Source organism: Podarcis melisellensis (genome assembly GCF_964234715.1).
Source record: "Podarcis melisellensis genome assembly, chromosome: 3".
Taxonomy (NCBI): Eukaryota; Metazoa; Chordata; class Lepidosauria; order Squamata; family Lacertidae; genus Podarcis; species Podarcis melisellensis.
The window spans coordinates 78,685,988-78,703,747 of record NC_138530.1 but is presented as its reverse complement, the minus strand read 5'-3'; the positions used below and the strand labels follow the sequence as shown (position 1 = coordinate 78,703,747).

The 17,760-nt window shown below is 40.8% G+C and overlaps 1 protein-coding gene across 1 annotated transcript; it reads left to right on the top strand.

The window, feature by feature from the left end:
- The first annotated feature begins 415 nt into the window (after window positions 1-415).
- CASP8AP2 (caspase 8 associated protein 2) lies at window positions 416-16,441 on the top strand. Its single transcript, XM_081905544.1, has 10 exons — window positions 416-553; window positions 2,207-2,287; window positions 2,948-3,025; window positions 4,003-4,103; window positions 4,512-4,586; window positions 5,050-5,165; window positions 7,148-9,327; window positions 10,458-13,686; window positions 14,585-14,684; window positions 15,464-16,441. Exons 2-10 carry the CDS (start codon window positions 2,233-2,235, stop codon window positions 15,518-15,520), a joined length of 5,991 nt encoding a protein of 1,996 aa, XP_081761670.1. The 5' UTR covers window positions 416-553; window positions 2,207-2,232; the 3' UTR covers window positions 15,521-16,441.
- The last annotated feature ends 1,319 nt before the right edge of the window (window positions 16,442-17,760 follow it).

The window sequence follows — 17,760 nt, the reverse complement described above, 5'->3', positions numbered from 1 at the left end:
GACAGCTGACGTTACCGCAATAAGGCTTTTGGCGAAACAAACAAACGCTCCTCGCTGATTAAAACGAGCTCTGCGGCTGCGCCAACCCAAACTTCTGCCCCGGCAAAGTTATCAGCCACGAAGTTTTCTGGTGGCTTTGTAGTATCGAAACACCGACGGCGGCTTCAGGGCTTGCGTTTGCATATAAAAACAGAATCCGCCGGGTTGCTCCCGAGAGCAAAAGCAGGCGCCCCCCAGCGGAGCCGCTCGTTGAAGCAGCTCCGGCGAAGGAAACCCGCCCCTCGTGCATCCCGAAGGGGAGGGCCTTGACGCTTCCTTTTGGCGCCAAGCGTTTCTGTGGCAGAGGAGGGAGCTGCTGACGTCGAGGCACGGCGCGCGCCCCAGCGTCTCCGGTGATTGGCCGGGCTCTTCCGGGCGCCACCTCTCCCGTTTGGCGGCGGCGAAGGTGGCGGTGTTTTGGGGGTGGGGGGAGTGTTGTCAGCGAGAGAGGCGGCCGGCGGCCGAGGGAGCGAAAGTGAGGAGAAGCGGAGGCCGCACGCCGCGCGTTATTCCGGTTTGTGGAAACCAGTGGCCCGGGAAGGGAGTGGGGGGGGTGTCTTTCTCTCGTGGGGATCAAGCGGGTGGGGGGGATCAAGCGGGTGGGGGGGATCAAGCGGGTGGGGGGGATCAAGCGGGTGGGGATCAAGCGGGTGGCTGCCTCGCTTGCCCGGAACCCCTGCCGATCCCCGCGGAGGCATTCCCACGAGCACATCTCCCGAGTTATCTATATATTGTCTTTCCCCCGAATGGCATCATACCCCACCCCCACCAGCATGTAACTCTTCCCGCTCCCAGTTCCCACGTCTCCCACTTTCTCGCCCCTGCTTTCTGCAAGGGTGGGGGTTTGGAGAGTGGGGGTGCCTTTACGGCCCTCCAGACGTTGCTGGACTACAACTCAAGCCATCCTGGTTTGTGGTGACTGGGCATGTAGTCCAACAGCAGCTGGAGGTCACTGGGGTGAAAGGGGGGGCTGGGGCTGCCTTAAGGCCTGGTCAGCACCCGAAGAGGGAACGAGGGGGTCGAAGTTCCGAAGTGGTGGACTTGGACCGCACCAGTTTAACCGGAGAGTGGTGGTGGGTCATGTTTTATATCGCCACTTAGTTCTGCTTTGGGTGCAATTTGCCTTCCCACACCCCACCTGAGTCCAGGACTAACCTTGTAATGCTTAACTTGTCTGCTGAGGAATAATTCAATGTTGAATTCAGTGAGGCTTGCTCCCAGTTAAGTAGACTAGGGTTGTGCATAAGTGCACAAAGAACATGTGCAGAGTGCCTTGCTGTTTAGTAATGAGAAAGCACTTCTACCTATTGTGGTTAAGAGTGAAGACTGCTTTTCATTGGATAAGACTTGGTTGAGCAGTAGGCCCTGTACTTTTTCATAGGAAGAATTGTATACAGTGGTCGCTCCACTCTGTCCTCTTTGGAGAACTGCTCTTCACTTGCTCTCCCCCTCCCCTCTGACTTGGTGGACAAACCACAAGCCCAGGTTCAAACATAACCCTAAGCCAAACCACGGCTTAGGCCAGAGCTTTCCAAACTTTTCTTGTTGGTGACACACTTTTTAGACATGTGTCATTTCGTGACACAGTAATTCAGTTTTACTAGCAGATTAGAGGTTAAATTAACCCATTTCCAGCCCTGGGAGCATTTGCAAGGCACACTCAACACAGTGCAGCCGACACACTAATTTGTCCTGACACACAGTTTGGCTTAGGCCTAGGTAGTGTGATCAGGGGAAGGAGTGCTTTGTCTACAATATTGGTTCTCATTCCAAGTTATGGTTTGCTTTAGCACCAGGGGCGAAACTAGGTTTTACTTCACCTAGGTCAAAGACCCAGTTTGGCACACACCCCATACACATTTGTGTATACACACACACACACAAGCTGGGAGCCTCAATTGCGCCCCTCTGGTGGCTTCACCAGGGGCAAAAAGATCTGACTAGCCCCCCTATAGCTACAACACTGCTTAGTGCTATGGAACTGTTTGTTGCAAAAATAAATGCTGGCAATCTCATTCACCTGTGAATATATTCTTCCCATGCTGACCACCATCTGTGTATGCAGGAACACTTGTGTCCCATCTTTCTCTGATGGATTGTCTTCTATATTAATAACCTGCATGTTTTTACTTAGGCTAATCAAAATCTTTTTTGTTGTCAAATGCAGATGGAGAATACTAGGAAGAGAGTATAATGGCAACAGATGATGATGACGATGGGATGACGTTTTCTAATTTATTGCATGGTGGTAAGTTTTTTTGTTTGTTGGTTTTAATCAGATTATTTTTACTTAAAAAATAAATAAATGTAGGGAAACTCCATACCAAGGAAGAAACCCTTGAGAAAAGTTATATATGGACCAGTATATGTAGCTCCTTGTACAGCACAGTTGACTGTCATATGTTGTGGCAAGAGCTGTTGCTGGTCATCGGAAGAGAGTTTTCTTCCTGCATTGCTGGGAGACCCATCATGGTTTTCTAAGAATCTGATCTTTGGGAGCAGAGTTGTACAGACAAACATTGGATGCCCTCTTAACTACAATTTTAGGCTCTGCCCCATTTCTTCTGGCTTCATAGAATAAGATGGATACCATTATCGAACAAATAATAAGGACCTAGATATTACTGTTATGGCTATGTTTGATGCTGTATTATGTTTTTAATGCAAGAAGTTATTTCTGACACAGAAATGGCCTATTTTTGTCCCTTTTAATTCTATAAAACCCACCGCTGAGGCTACAATTTGAAGGGGGCGATAGTGCAAGGGGAGACGAGCTTCTTATTTCTTTCATCTCATAGTGATTTTCTACTAGAGATCCTTTGTAGTGTATTTCTCTTGTATTTCACCATTACTGCATACGTAGACTGGGTGAACTTACATATTATTACTTTATTCTCTTTATTTGCAGTTTCTTCTCAAGGAGTAGATGATGATGAGAGTTCAGTGGATATTTATGATGGATTAGACAGCTCTCCAGTTATTTCTGGTATGTTCATAGCTTTGTAACCAATGGCATTGCTCAGCTGAGAGTAAAACTCTGAAGCAGATTTATGATGGACATGGGGGTAGGGCTTCAGCAGGAAGGAGGAACCACTGAGAATTCACTGCTTCCCTTCCTGTTCCACTGACAGAAGCTTTCAGCTGAGTTGGATACAATCCATAGTAATTTGGTTATTTAATTATACATTGGAGAATTTTATCATAAAAGGTCCTGTATATATTCATCCTGCTGTTAGGATAGAGCATTTTTGTTTTGGGTTTGTTGCAGAAAAAATAAGTATCTTTTGCACTTCAGAATAGGAGTAGTTTGTATTGACTCTCAAGAGATGGCTTTGATATGCAATTTGAGTTAGCAGCTGCCACAAATAGCATTTTGATCTAAGTAAAATTTCTTAGGTGACAAGTTGCAACCATGGCTTATTTGGAAGGACTTCAGGGGAGAGATAAAATGTGCAGAACCCGTTGCTGTATCCTGGAACATCATAATACTATACATAATTTAAAAACCTGATGGAAGTTGTGAAACTGAAACTAACTTTCACAACTTTAAATGGGATTAAGCCCCCACTAGATGCCTAGTGCGTCCTGCCCCCCGCCGCCCCCCCGTCCCACATAGGAAACACTTTTGAAACTGAGAAAAATATTCAAAAGCAGTTTGATGTGGCATAGGAACCTGCTGTTCGTAAGAAAAAAGCCCTGTTTAGGGAAGTTTTTAATGACGGATGTTTTAATGTACTTTTAATCTTTTGATGGAAGCCGCCCAGAGTGGCTGGGGAAACCCAGCCAAATGGGCGGGGTATAAATATTATTATTATTATTATTATTATTATTATTATTATTATTATTATTAAAGTAGCTCTTTCGATCTTATCTAATGGAAGAATGGGTACAATGAAAAAGGAAAATATTCCATGTAAAACTCTCTCTCTCTCCCTCTCCCTCTCCCTCTCCCTGCTCTCTCAGTCAAACCTGCTACAAAACTGACCTCATCAATAAGTAGTTTAAACCTATTCGATGAGATCCTGATTGAAGAAGGAACAGCAAAGGAAGCTACTTACAATGATGTATGTATTTTGAATCAATGATATGTTGGTGAAATGTGATGTAGTTAGTTAGCAAGTTAGTTAGCAAGGTGTGTGTTTTAAATTCATCAGTTCAGCACATTTTAGTACACTATGTACTATCAAAACATTTTAAAATCCCCAAACACCCACTTTACTGAGCAGTCTCAATTTATTGAAAAATTCGACGTGCATCAGGAAATCTGTGATCAGTCATGACACAGACATTTTGTAAATGCATGTTTGGAAGGTTTTCCTGTTTGTGAGGGAAATTTTATTTACTATTATTTTAATGTAATGACTTTTCTTGCATATTTTAACAAAGCTGGATTATTATTATTATTACCCAAAGAAAATTAGGCTCACTTAATACTGTCTTTAATACAAATGTGAATAATACTGTTTCAACAGTTGCAGGCTGAACATGAGAAATGTCAGCAACAACTTCAAGAGTTGACAAGGAGGTTTCAGCAAATACAAGAACAGGTAAAGAAGCATTAAGCATTAATTACCCATTTTGTATCCTGTAACTGAAAGCGTTCTAGAAACTCTTCATATACATCTTCCAATTTGTATTGGTTTGCTGTTTTGAAGTATTAGTTGCGAGTGTATCTTGTTTTTTAAATAAAACAAAATAATAAAATAAGAAACAGCAACCACAATAGTAATATTTTGAATTAGTGAGGCTGTGCAGGGCAGCTCTGTCTCTGTAAGGACTATTAGTATCGTAAATGTATTTTGCTTTGATGCTTATTGAAAATAGTGCTTTTTGTATGAGGTTGCAGCACAAAGTCGGTAGGGCATTTTGAAAGTTCTTTGTGAAAGTTAACTGTGATTCATTTAAATGAGATTTTTTCCTAAACCGTTATTGGTGTTTTCCTTCTCTCCCCCAATATATGCAGATACAAGTTCATAACATCTATATGTCTCTGTGTTTTTTTAAAATTAGAACTCTGCTCTGCAAAATGAAAACCAGTCTCTTAAAAAGAATATTTCCGCTCTTCTAAAAACAGCTAGAGTGGAAATTAATCGCAAGGATGAAGAAATTAATAGTCTCCAGCGAAGGTATGCTTTTTTCAGGAATGTCCTCTATTGTCCAAATATTTAGAAGAAAAAGAAACAAGACACATTTGAAACTAAAAAGTAGAAGATGTTTTCTAAGCCTATCTTTTTTGTAGTTAAATTTAACAGACACATAAACATTAACTTGCTAGATATCAGATACTCATCTTCTGAAAAAAAAATTCTGCTAAAATTTGAAGTGTTTCTTGAAAAAGGTTACCCACACATTATGTTCATAGCTTCATGCTTGCTAGCATAACTAGTGCACAAAGATGTGGAATGTTTTCATTCTGTCCGGTATTTGGCCGGTGATGGTGCTAAGGTCTTGTGGTTCAATTGGGTGTTCATTTCAGTGGTGATCAGGGAAAGTGTATTTTGTTTTTAAGCTGACTACTGTGGATGAGGGACGCGGGTGGCACTGTGGTCTAAACCACTAAGCCTAGGGCTTGCCAATCAGAAGGTCAGCGGTTCGACTCCCCGCGACGGGGTGAGCTCCCATTGCTCAGTCCCATCTTCTGCCAACTTAGCAGTTTGGAAGCACATCAAAGTGCAAATAGATAAATTGGTACTGCTCCGGTGGGAAGGTAAACAGCATTTCCATGCGCTGCTCTGGTTTCGCCAGAAGTGGCTTAGTCATGCTGGCCACATGACCCAGAAAAACTGTCTGCGGACAAACACCGGCTCCCTCAGCCAGTAAAGCGAGATGAGCGCCGCAACCCCAGAGTTGTTTGTGACTGGACTTAACTGTCAGGAGTCCTTTGCCTTTACCATTTTACTGTGGATGGACACTTTTAATGTGTTGTACTGTTTCAAAGTGTGTTTTGAGGTATCTGCATTAGCATGTACTTATCGGTATAGGAAGTTGCTTTGAGACTTGTTTCTTTTTTAAGGAAGATACAAGCAAATTAAATGATGTTCAGTTCTCATTCTATCTTAATTTTAAAAGCTGAAAGGACCAGACTGGCTTCAACAAAGCCCCAAGCCATCAACATTTGTAAACAAATCATTTCATATCATTTTCATCTCATGCCAACAACATTGGCACCAGGCAAGGATCCCTGGGAACAGCACTCCTGAAACTAGGCTGCCCTGAGTAAAGCATGCGTTGGGTGATTGGGACCAGTTTAACCAGAGAGGCTATGAATTAAGGCTCTCTTTTTCTGCCTATTTTGGTTCTGGTATGTTACTATATTAGGAAGTGGGGGGGGGGGAGAGAAAACATTAAATGGGGACTGTCATTTCAAAAGGGAACGACAGCTCATTAGAAGAGCTCTCAACTGATTTGGACAAATCCTATGGGACCCTGACTCTCAAAATTACTGGGAGAAAAGCAACAATGCAAGCAGTAGTTGCTTCAGCAGGGTTTGTGCAGGTTCTGTTGCTATGCCTGCTGAGGGAAGGGTGCTTAAGCCTGATTATATATTTGTCAGACATGGACTGCTAAATTATTGCTTTGGGCACGATTCTTCAATTAATGAGTGAACTTTTAAGCAAGAGTATTGTAACAGTAAGAAATGTGTGTTGCTCTCCCAAAGAGTTAGCTGTCTGCTGTCAGTGTAAGCAGAGATGCAACGTTGCCCCCTACCTTTCTTGATTCTAGCCTGCTGAGAGCAGCAGAGTGAAATGTGTGGGGTGAGAATATTCCTGAAGCGTGTGGTTGAGGACATGCTTTGAACACCAATGGTAATTCCTTCAGTGATATCCTTTCTGTTTGTTTGTATAAATCCTAAATAGAAGGTCCCCATCCAAACTGGTTAATCTTAACTATGCTTTGTTGATACAAGCCAACTTCATAAAGAATGCCATTGTGTGGACCTTTTATTCCTTTAAAAGTAAAAGGAAGATTAAATATTTATTTAACACTTTTAAAGGCTTATTCTGGCTTGTCTCACCACGGCATTTAGATTTTAGTAGAATTTGGAGTTTGCTTAAATCTGAAATATTTTTTGAAATGTAGTATAGTAATACAATCTCTTTCTAAACAGGTTAACAGAATTTCAAGTTCATCCGAATAGAACATACGTCCCAGCATCAACTAATAATGCAAGAAACTTTGAGGGATCAAAACTGAAAAATAAATTCAGAGATTTAGTTCCAGAGAACAATTCAAGAACCGATTCTAGAACTACCCAAGCCCTGCCTAAGGACAAACCTTGCGGTTATCCACCTTGGGGTACAGAAAATAAGAAATTGCCTCCAGAAAAAGGAGACACTCTGTACGTATCTCAATCTCATCCTGAACAGCTTTGCAGAGATGGTACTCATGTAAGGCTTGCAAGTGTTGACAGCTCTTATGACAAAGAAAAAGGAAGAAAAGAAATGAAACATAATGAGCATCATAGCAGTGAGAATAACAACAGATACAAAACAAAAGCACACCAAAATCTGGGCAGCACACTAGAGGGAAAGTTGGATCCTCATGGACGGTTGGAAGTTAATCCAGACAAAACAGAAAAAAATGGACTATGGAAAGACAAAAAGGACTTGAAGCTCAAAAGCAGCCCACATACAGAAAAAAGAACTGGTAAGGTCCCTTCTGCTAGGGAGAAACAACCAACTCCTAAAGACACATCACTGTCAAAACCAGAACACTCCAGCAGTGACAGGAGTGAAAAGTCACAAAACAAAAATCAGAAGGACCTGAAACTGAGAAACAAAGAGGAAAGCAACAACGGACAAAAAAACAGGCAATCTGACAGCTATCTAGAACAACAAAGAACTGGCAAGGTTAGTAGTCCCCCTGAATGGAATAAAATTGCCAGAAGCCCTAAAAAATTAAGCAAAAGCTATGTGGAAGACAGAAAGAGAAAACATAGTGATTGCAGGAGGAACAAAGAAGCAAGCGGTCCTGTGCCCTGTGGAGGGAAACCTTCACCACCACCTTCTGTTTTAAACAAAGACTTGAAACATGGCCACCCTAAAGAGGATAGCAGTAAAAGTGAATCTGAACACACACGTTCAAAATCGGGCAGACATAGAACTGAAGAGAAAAGGAAAAATGAGAGAGGTGATTCTAATGAGGCCAGGACTTCTCAAAATGAAAAAAGAGAATCAAAGGAAGCATCCCTCCAAACAGGAAAAGGAGCCATGAAAATTAAAGATAGTGCAATAAGGGAGAAAAAGAAGTCCTTTCAATCAGTAGAGACTGCCAAGGTAGTTGAAGGCTTGGAGGAGCAGGTGCCTATAAAAGTTAGAAGGGAGGAGGAGCAGTCGAAAAGCAAAGACTTAAAACTGAGCTTTATGCAGACACTAAATTTAACCCTTTCTCCTGCTAAGAAGCAAACAGACAAATGCAAAGCAGTGGCAAAGTCTACCAATAAATGTGGTACAGAAATTCCAGGTCAGGAAGTCATGTTGGTACCAGCTGAGGCTATTGGTGCTAATGCCATTAAGCAAACACAAACACCACTATCACCAATCTGTGACAATCCTGTTCAGACCAAATCGGAACAAGTAATTCCTCTTTCTGAAGTCAAAACGAAGGTGGGAAATGAGGGGCTGCCAAAAACTCTAAACACAAAGCCTTTGAAGACAACCTCAGACCCACAAGATATAGCAGCGCAGTGGGCCCCGGAGGATGTGAAGCTCCTGCCTGAGGCAAAAACTGGGATGGGAGAAGCTGATGGAGTTGATAAGATGCATGTGGCTTCTGGTTTAGAAAGCCCCTTGGATCAAGACACACTTCCCGATAACTCTCTCAATGATGTGGAGACTATAAGTTCTGTGGATTTTGATTCTTTTAGTGTAATAGATGAGATCAGTGGGACAGATTCAGACTCACTGATGGACGAGAAGGAGTCCAGTAATTGGACAGGTGAAAATGTCTTGGAGGGTCCTGAAAAAGAGAACAAGCCTATGCCTCATAAAGCTACTGTGGAAGAAGGCAAAATACTGAGTGGTGGTCACTTGGAGCCAAGCTTTCCTGACCGTAACCATGAAAACCACTTGGAAACATTATACAATGAAGGGTTGAAACCTACATCTCCAGCAAGAGAAATAAGCACAGTTTCTGTTGATGATGATAACTCTATTCTGAGCATTGATCTCAATCATATGAGGAATATTCCAAAACCAATCAGCCCACTTAATAGTCCAATGCGACCTTTGGCTAAAGTACCCCGAATGGAAAGCCCTTACAAAGGACCTGTGAAAAGCTATAATACAGGTATATGTTTAATATGCTCTGCCTGTTACATGATTTTTATTTGAATGAGGAACACATTAAGCATTCACACGTATACCGATGCTAAACATAAGTGAATTGCTATTAAGTTCTGTTTGTTTTCAGTAGAACTTACTGCACAACTTGTAGGCAAGCGTGCTTCATCTGTGCAGTGCAATCCTGTACATATCTTCCCCATTGAGTTCAGTGGAGCTTTCTCTTTAGTAAGTGTTCTTAGCGTGTAGGAATTTACGACTGTGATCCCATACACACTTGAATGGGAGTACTAAATGCAACTTCTGAGCATCACACAAGATCATACTGCACAGCTGCAATTCACAGGCATTTTTTCTCAAGTTAGGTAACAAAGCTGCCTTATATTGAGGCTTTGCCCATCTAGTTCAGTATTGTCCACGTTGAGTGGCCGTGGCTTTACAAGATTTCAGACAAGAGTCTCTCCCAGCCTTACCTAGAGATGCCAGGGATTGAACTTCAGACCTTCTGTGTTCAAAGCAAATATTCTGACACTGGGCTACTGACTCTCCTGTTTAAATTCAGTGGGGAGTAAGACTTAGCTTTCAGTCTGCTAGCTCTGAGGTAGATATTTATTCAAACTGATTACATAGGAGGAAACTGTTTAAAGCAGTAGTGGCAAACCCATGACCCTCTGATGCTGCTGGACTACAGCTTCCATCAACCCTGGGGCGTTGGGGTCCAACAGCATCTAAAGGGTTTCCCCACTCTTGAAAATTACAATTGCAAGCCATGTTAAGCTACATAGTGTAACCCACATTCTGGCAGAACTCTTTGCACAGTGTCTTATCCACTAGTTTTGGAGGCAGTAATAATTAAAAGTGCTTTTGGGCTTAATCTTGCAATTTCAAGATAAATTGCCATGGAACTTGATATATAAATACTGTTTCCATGCTATTTTTTTTTTTTAAATCTAGCTCTTCTTCCAAAAGCTGCCTGTCCTCTGCTAAAATGCATCACCTAGAGCTACTGGCACTTCTAAACAATTATGTTCACTGTTCTAAACTAAAATTGACTATTAGATTATACTGTCATTGGAATTTGTTTTGAGGCTTGCTACTTTGGGCTGCTTAATTAACAAATTGTTTCATTATTTCTAGATTTTGTTCCAGAAAATGCAGTTGTCTATCCTGGAAGGAACCAGTCCAGTGAACTGAACAAGGAAAACCAAAAGCCTCTTTGCTCAGATCATCAAATCTTAGAGGAGTCTCAGCTAAGCATGTCCTCAGATGAATTAGAAGAAGGTGAAATTGTAAGTGACAATGATGAGCCTAAAATAGAAGCCAGCTCTGAAAATAGTAAAAAAACAAGAAGAAAAGCATCTCCAGATAGATCTAATTTGGCCAAGAGTACTTGCAACCACAAGGTCAGGACAACATCTTCCAGAGAAGATACAGGAAAATTGTCTTCTGGGGGAAAAAATAAAGAAAATCCCAAAGATGGAACTATAATGCGCTCCAATGAAGTAAAGAAAATTAAAACTGTGAGCATTGACAGTCTTGAAAAAATAGTTCAAATTATTGTTGTACCTTCTACAGTGCATGAGTTCATGCAGATGCTGAAAGCTATAAGAAAGCAAGTACGGAAAAGCTACATGAAGTTTAAGATACAATTTCCAGTACAGCATTTTCATAGGATCATAGATTCAGCTATTTTGAACTTTACATCTCTGGTAAAATACCTTGACTTCTCTAAAATGTCTAAATCTAGTGAGGCTTTAAAGCTGAACCTCTGTGAAGTTATAGAATATAAACTTAATCGGATCAAAGAGAATAGTGCAATAGAGCATCTCTTTGAACAGCAGCAATCCGATATGAAGAAAAAGTTGTGGAAACTTGTGGACGAGCAGCTTGACTACTTATTTGATAAAATAAAAAAAATTATTCTAAAGCTATGTACCTTGGTAAGCTTTGGAAATGAAAGCGATGAAGGTAAGCTTGATAAAAGAAAGAAAGAAAGCCCCAAATGCCTTATAAATCATAAAAATAAAATTGACAGACAGAAATCAAAGAAACCAGCCTTAAATGCTAGAATGCAAAGGCCTGAAGAATGTGCCCCATCAAAACCAGTAGCAGGTAACCAGCTATTGAAGCGAGGCCACCATAACACAAACAAAATGAGTACACAGAAAAATGTGACTGCAAAATGTAGAAGTTCCCATACTGTTAACCCAAAACATTCTCGGACTGAAGCTGAACCTTTCAAGGAAAGCTCCATGTCAGACACTTCTTTGAACGGTGGAAAAAATGAAAATGAAAGATTGCATATGATTGGAGACTCTCACAAGTCTGATATTAGCTGTGGACCTCTCACAGAACAGCAGATGTCTGGCCTGACATTCAACCTGGTGAATGACGCTCAAATGGGTGAAATGTTCAAAAGTTTGTTACAAGGCTCTGACCTTTCAGAAAAAAATGGTGACTTTATCAATGACAATCAGTGGGAGTTCAGGACACCAGAAAAACACACCCAAGATGGCCAGAACTGTGTGAGTGAGCCTCCATATGAGACCGGAGAGCAGATTCCAAGAGAGACTGGAGTTGAGTCAAGAGTACTAGATGGAATTAAATGGCCTATAGTTTCACCTGAAAGAGATTCAGCTTTTTTAGCTAGGCTGCAGATGCCAATTGATCCAGATATTCTTGATGAAAGCTGTATGTTTGAAATTCCTACTAGTCCTGCTTTGAAGAAAGGTGAGGAGTGCATTTCAGACAAACCAAAATCACTTGTCTCTTCTATTCTTCTGGAAGACCTAGCTGTGTCATTGACTATTCCCTCCCCTTTGAAGTCAGATGCTCATCTTAGCTTCTTGAAACCTGACATGTATGGCTCAGTTCCTGAGGATGTTCTGAGTGCACACTTCAGTGAAGATGCCCATCTCGAAGAGGAGGATGCTTCTGAACAGGACATCCATTTGGCTTTGGAATCTGATAATTCAAGCAGCAAATCAAGCTGTTCTTCATCATGGGCAAGTATACCTCCTGCTCCTGGATTTCAGTATTGCCCAAGCCTTCCAATGCAGGCAGTAATTATGGAGAAATCAAATGACCACTTTATTGTTAAAATAAGGCGTGCCGCACCATCTACCTCACCAGTCCTTGAACAGCCTACTCTAGCAAATGAACCACTGACCTCTTCTAGTAGGGCAGGAAACAAGGAAATAGTGTTGGAAGAAAAATTAGATACTTTGGACCTCAAAAGCATTCCTTTGGAAGATACAGCAACATCTAAGGAAAATTTAAAGATTATTGACTCTGAGGGTAAGCTGAATGATGTTGGAGAGAGACAAGTTACTCATTTGCTGGAGTCTGAGAAGGAGCCACCTCTGTGCCTTGCAAACGATCAGGTTCCTCATCTTTCTGAACCCCAACAGGAACCTCATTCTGATGCCCCGAACAAGGCACTTGAATCTGTAGAGGACCTGTTCAGGAATGCCATAGAAGAACGACCTTGCAATCTTGCAGCGTCTGAATTGCTTCAGGAGCGATATACTAATGCCAGTCAAACTCAAGGCCCTGATTTACTTGGGCCCCATCAGGTGTTGCACAGTGGTGCTGGCCCAGAAGAAGCCACTGATTTGCAAGAGCCACCTAAAGAACCAGGGAGAACTTTAGAATCCTTGGTTAAAACTAGCCAGCATGAGGACACACCTGAAGTGTTTACACTACCTCAGGCACACACCGTGAAAGTTTTTCAAAAAAGAGATGCATCTTGTGCTGAATTAGAACATTCTCCAGTTAGCTGTGCAGCAGTTTCCCTTGTAGAAAAGTTGTCTTCTGAGACCCATTTTGATATATGTGTAGACTTGACTGATGAGACTCCCATAGAAAATGAAGTTGATTCATGGGATCTTACAGTGGAACGTTCTTCAAATGCTAGAATGGGAGGCTTATGTAAAGATAAAGATGAGGAGAAGACAGTGAACCACCATGTAGCAGATGATCATCCAAAGCATGATGTTGAAGCAGTTGTAAATTTGACAGAGCATCCTCCTGACAAGTGTACAGCAGATGAGAATTTTGAAACAGGTACTACTCTAAATACTAGTGGCCTGGGATGTGAAACGAAAGAAAGGAAAAAAAGAAAAAAAGAGACAGAAGATACATCCAATGCAAAAAGACAAAGAAAGGAGAGTAGTGAATTGGCTTGTAAAAAAAACAGCAAAAGGTCTAAAGAGATTACTTCAGTGACCACAGACACATCCAGTAATAAAACTGCATCAGTCGGAGACAAAGATTCTTTACCATCAACATCCTCCCTGACACCCTCAAGTCTGTGTGCCAAAAACATCATTAAGAAAAAAGGGGAAGTTGTGATTTCTTGGACAAGGTAAGAATACAAAACCAAAACCAAAAACCGAATCAATGGGATGAATAAGGGAGGTCTGGAAGTGTATAACAGTTGGAGATAGAGTGATACATTTCTGCATTCTGTGGCATAGTCTTATTTTTACATTGCAGTCGAAACTAGGTTTTCTGAACTGGAAGGTAGGGACAGTAAATTGATTGAGAGGGGGAAACTTGGAAGCCCAAGTGAGCACCTGGTGGGTTGAATTGTGGCCTCTTGTCTTGACAGGGTTCATTGTATTGTATAGACTTTCTTTGCGGAAAATGTCTGCATTTGGCAGTAAATCATGAAGCCTAATATAGTCCCAAATGGAAATCCTTGCTTTATTTCCATTTGCTTCATTGAGCAATGGTGCAAAGTAATTAGAAAGTATAAGCTTTTACTTTGTTTTACAAATATTTTTTTCATATCCGAATGAAACCCAAGGGCAACCATTCAATCTGTTTTGGGTTTCTTTATTTTTTGAGAGAAAACCTGACCTCAAAGCCATTGAACAGAGTTTTTAATGTTTGATGTTTTCGCTGTATTCTGTTACATTTTGTTAGAAGCTGCCCCAAGTGGCTGGGGCAAGTCAGTCAGATGGGAGGGGTACAAGTAATAAATTGTTGTTGTTGTTGTTGTTAATTATTATTATTATAAGGTGATCATCACTGTTCCGAAGAAGCTTCAGAATGGCGTGAACATAATGGGTATCATTTAGTTTATAAGGGAGGGTTTGGGCAATTGCTATTAGCCTTCAGAATTCTGTTTGTCTTCATTAACAGACTTTTAAGAACTTATTTCGAGTTACAACATTGCTGTGTGAAGTGCAATAGACATAGATAGACTTAGTTCAAAACAGTGTTCAGATGTTGAAGTTACCCTCGTATGTTTATTATAGAAATGATGACCGGGAGATTCTATTGGAATGTCAGAAGAAAGGACCTTCAGGAAAAACATTTGCTTCTGTTGCTGTCAGGTTAAATAAAAGTCCAGCTCAGGTACGTATTTTGGTAAGGAATTGTGTTTGAACCTCCCTTGCACACAAGTCTAACTGTTTCTGTCTGGTTGAGCAGTGCATATCTTCAGAAATATAACCCCATGACACTACTGAATTCATTAACATTTCTTAGGAGAAAAAATGTATCAGTAAAGATGTGTCAAAATTCAGATTGTTCTACAGACTAAAGAAATGATTGGTAGAAAGGAAGTTAATTTTTAATATATATTTATATGAAAAGTAATATTACATCCATAAAGGCTTTACATGTAATTTTATTTGATCTTATATAACCCTTTGGGTATATACCATGCCATAAAAGATATACATAAAGTCTGAAGTGGGGGCGGGGACTTGTTTATTCTGAGGTGGCAGTCTTACTAATGATGCTGCATGTGGATATGCAATATTCATACACAAGACAGGAATCAATAGATTTATACCTCTGGTGCCTTTAACCTGTGGAAATCCTTTTTTATGAAAGCCTACATAACCCACTTTAGTCTGTTCAAGATGAGGGAATGTTCACATCTACATATACTGAGGCCATTCAATACATAATGTTGCTTCTCCATATTGGCAAGGGTGTCCTACCTGAAGTATGCACGTGAGCTGAGCAATCGCTGAAAAGGCTGGCAGCATTTCCATGATTGTAGTTGCACTTTTCAGTAATCAGAACTGGTGGGATATGTTCATATTCATATCTGCACATGTGTGAGAAAAAAAGCATACTTTATTTTTAGGGAAATAACTTTTAGACTCTTTGCTTTCTTTCCACAGGTTGAAGAAAGATTCAAGCAGTTGCTGAAACTATTCAAGATGTCAAACTGCAGCTAGTGGCTATACTATTGCTACTAAGAATGGACTGTTATGAGTTTATGTGCACTGTGTGCATGTGTGTGTGTGTGTGTGTGTGTGAGAGAGAGAGAGAGAGAGAGAGAGAGAGAGAGAGAGAGAGAGAGAGAGAGAGAGAGAGAAATGGGACATGTAATCAAAGTCAGAATAACTGTTTGTCGCTTCTCCATTTAGGTAGACTTAAAATGCACCTTTTATGCCCACAGATTTCATAATAATGCCCTGCTTTCTCAATATTTTTTTTTTGAAGGTATCAAACAGATCTGTTGGACCTATTAGTGTCCTTGAGCAGCCTTGCATATTGGAGAGCACAGAGGAAACAGGAAGTGCATACAACCTGTCTTTCCTGTTACCTGAATTGCCTAGAGTGAAACTTTCATATCTCTCCTTAGAAGTTTCATTTGGGATTATAAAGAACGGTTAGGGGAAGTTGAAGTGCAAGACACTATAGTACTTCTTGTTTCTCTGCATTCCACTGTGTCTGAAGCCATTATTTTATTAAAACTTCGGGGACAGCAGATGATCAATTCCTAGCACATGGGAAGTTGAATTCTTTGAGTTGAAACACCTCATGCTATTGATTTAAAAACAAACAGCAAACCTGTTGCCTTCCAGAAGTTGTTGGATTCCCAACTTCCATCAGCCCTTACCATCCTGGTCAATAGTCAGGACGATGGGCATTGTAGTCCAACAATATCTGGAGGGACATAGATTCCCCACCTTGATTTAGAATGTCACAGAGAAATGTTGACCACTAGAAAACACAAGAGGGTTGGTTGTTAAACAACAGACTCCTCCTTTCTCTCAGTTTTCAGAAAGCACAAACACAGATTGTGAAACTTTGCAGTATATTACCCAATGGCATTTGTTCAAAGATGTACTGTACATACAGTCCTTATTATAGATCATTAGAAATAATGCTAAACCATGAAATATGGCTTGTTTAACCGTACTGTGCACACAACTCAAGCTTTTCTGCTTCACTCTTCCATTAGTTCACCTGGGAAACAAACCACAGAGCTCCTGGCTTAGCATTATGTCCCAACCAGTGCTTATGGTTTTCTCATCACAATAAACCATAGTCTGAAGCCAAAGTTTCTTTTTGCCTTCCCAGTTATGGTTTGGAGAAAAGAAACCAGAAGTGCTGCTAAGCCAGCCACTCCGTTTTTGTTCATCAATTTTACTAATGGGCGATGAGTGTGATTAGAGAAGCCATAACTTGTGGCTTAGCATTGCAGCCAAGCAGAGCAATTATTTGGAACCTGTATGCACAATTATTTGTATTTAAAAAGCCAACTTTTGCAATTAAACTACAATTGCCATTTCGTGTTAGCTTAAAAGTATTGCTTCCCTTTACAACATACTTTCAACATTTTATGAACTAAGTGTAGAATCCGAATATGTAAATTCAAAGGTGCTTAAATTAAGAGGTTCAAAATTTTAATTGCAGGTAATCCAGAGAAATTGATAGACACCTCTGCCCTAATAAGTCCTAACCTTTAGAGAAGTGAGGGTCTTGTTTTGGCAGCTATTTCTGCTGAACATGTGCACAGCAGGAAAAGCCCTAAGTGGCTCCCCAGCCTTTTATTTCAGAAAGAAAACAATCTTATAAAAAGGTGAAAACTCATTTCTTAAAGTCACTTACTGCCGTTCTGATCTGGATATGTGTGTTTGTGTGTGTAAATAGTAGAGTTTAAACGAGACACTTCTGTAAATACCTGTACAGATTCTCTAATGTGTAAAATATTGTTCTTTACCTGAACATTTTTGATTACATAAAACAAGTTTTATTTTGTATCTACTAAATACTGCACACTGTTAAAACCCCAAACTTTGTAAAATGAATGCACTTAATATTCATTAAACATTGACCTGAAGTGTTTTTTATAACATGTGTTGCTGTATCCCCCCCCCCCTTTCAGTACAGGGTATGATACCTTATATTACATAAAGGGTAACATATGTCATAATATTCCAGTGCAAAGCCCAGCACTTGTACTATGTTCCACTGAAATTGAAATCATGGAGGCTTGCTTCGAGTGAGGGTTCTCTGATCTAGCGAGAGCAGTCTTCATCAAGATTTGCCTCTGCTAGGTCTCACATGCAGAAAATGGGCCTTCATCAGAGAGAACCCATGTCCAGCATGTGCGCACAGCTGCATGCACACTTATTGGTCAGTGCTTCCCGACAATCTAACCTATCCTTATCACCACTAGTGCCAT

What these genes read in the sequence shown, in the direction of transcription:
- CASP8AP2 (XM_081905544.1), top strand. Translation starts at nt 2,233, where the DNA reads ATGGCAACAGATGATGATGACGATGGGATGACGTTTTCTAATTTATTG. An exon ending in TTCTAATTTATTGCATGGTG is followed by an intron (nt 2,288 to 2,947) that starts GTAAGTTTTTTT and finishes CTTTATTTGCAG; the next exon opens with TTTCTTCTCAAGGAGTAGAT. An exon ending in ATTAATAGTCTCCAGCGAAG is followed by an intron (nt 5,166 to 7,147) that starts GTATGCTTTTTT and finishes CTTTCTAAACAG; the next exon opens with GTTAACAGAATTTCAAGTTC.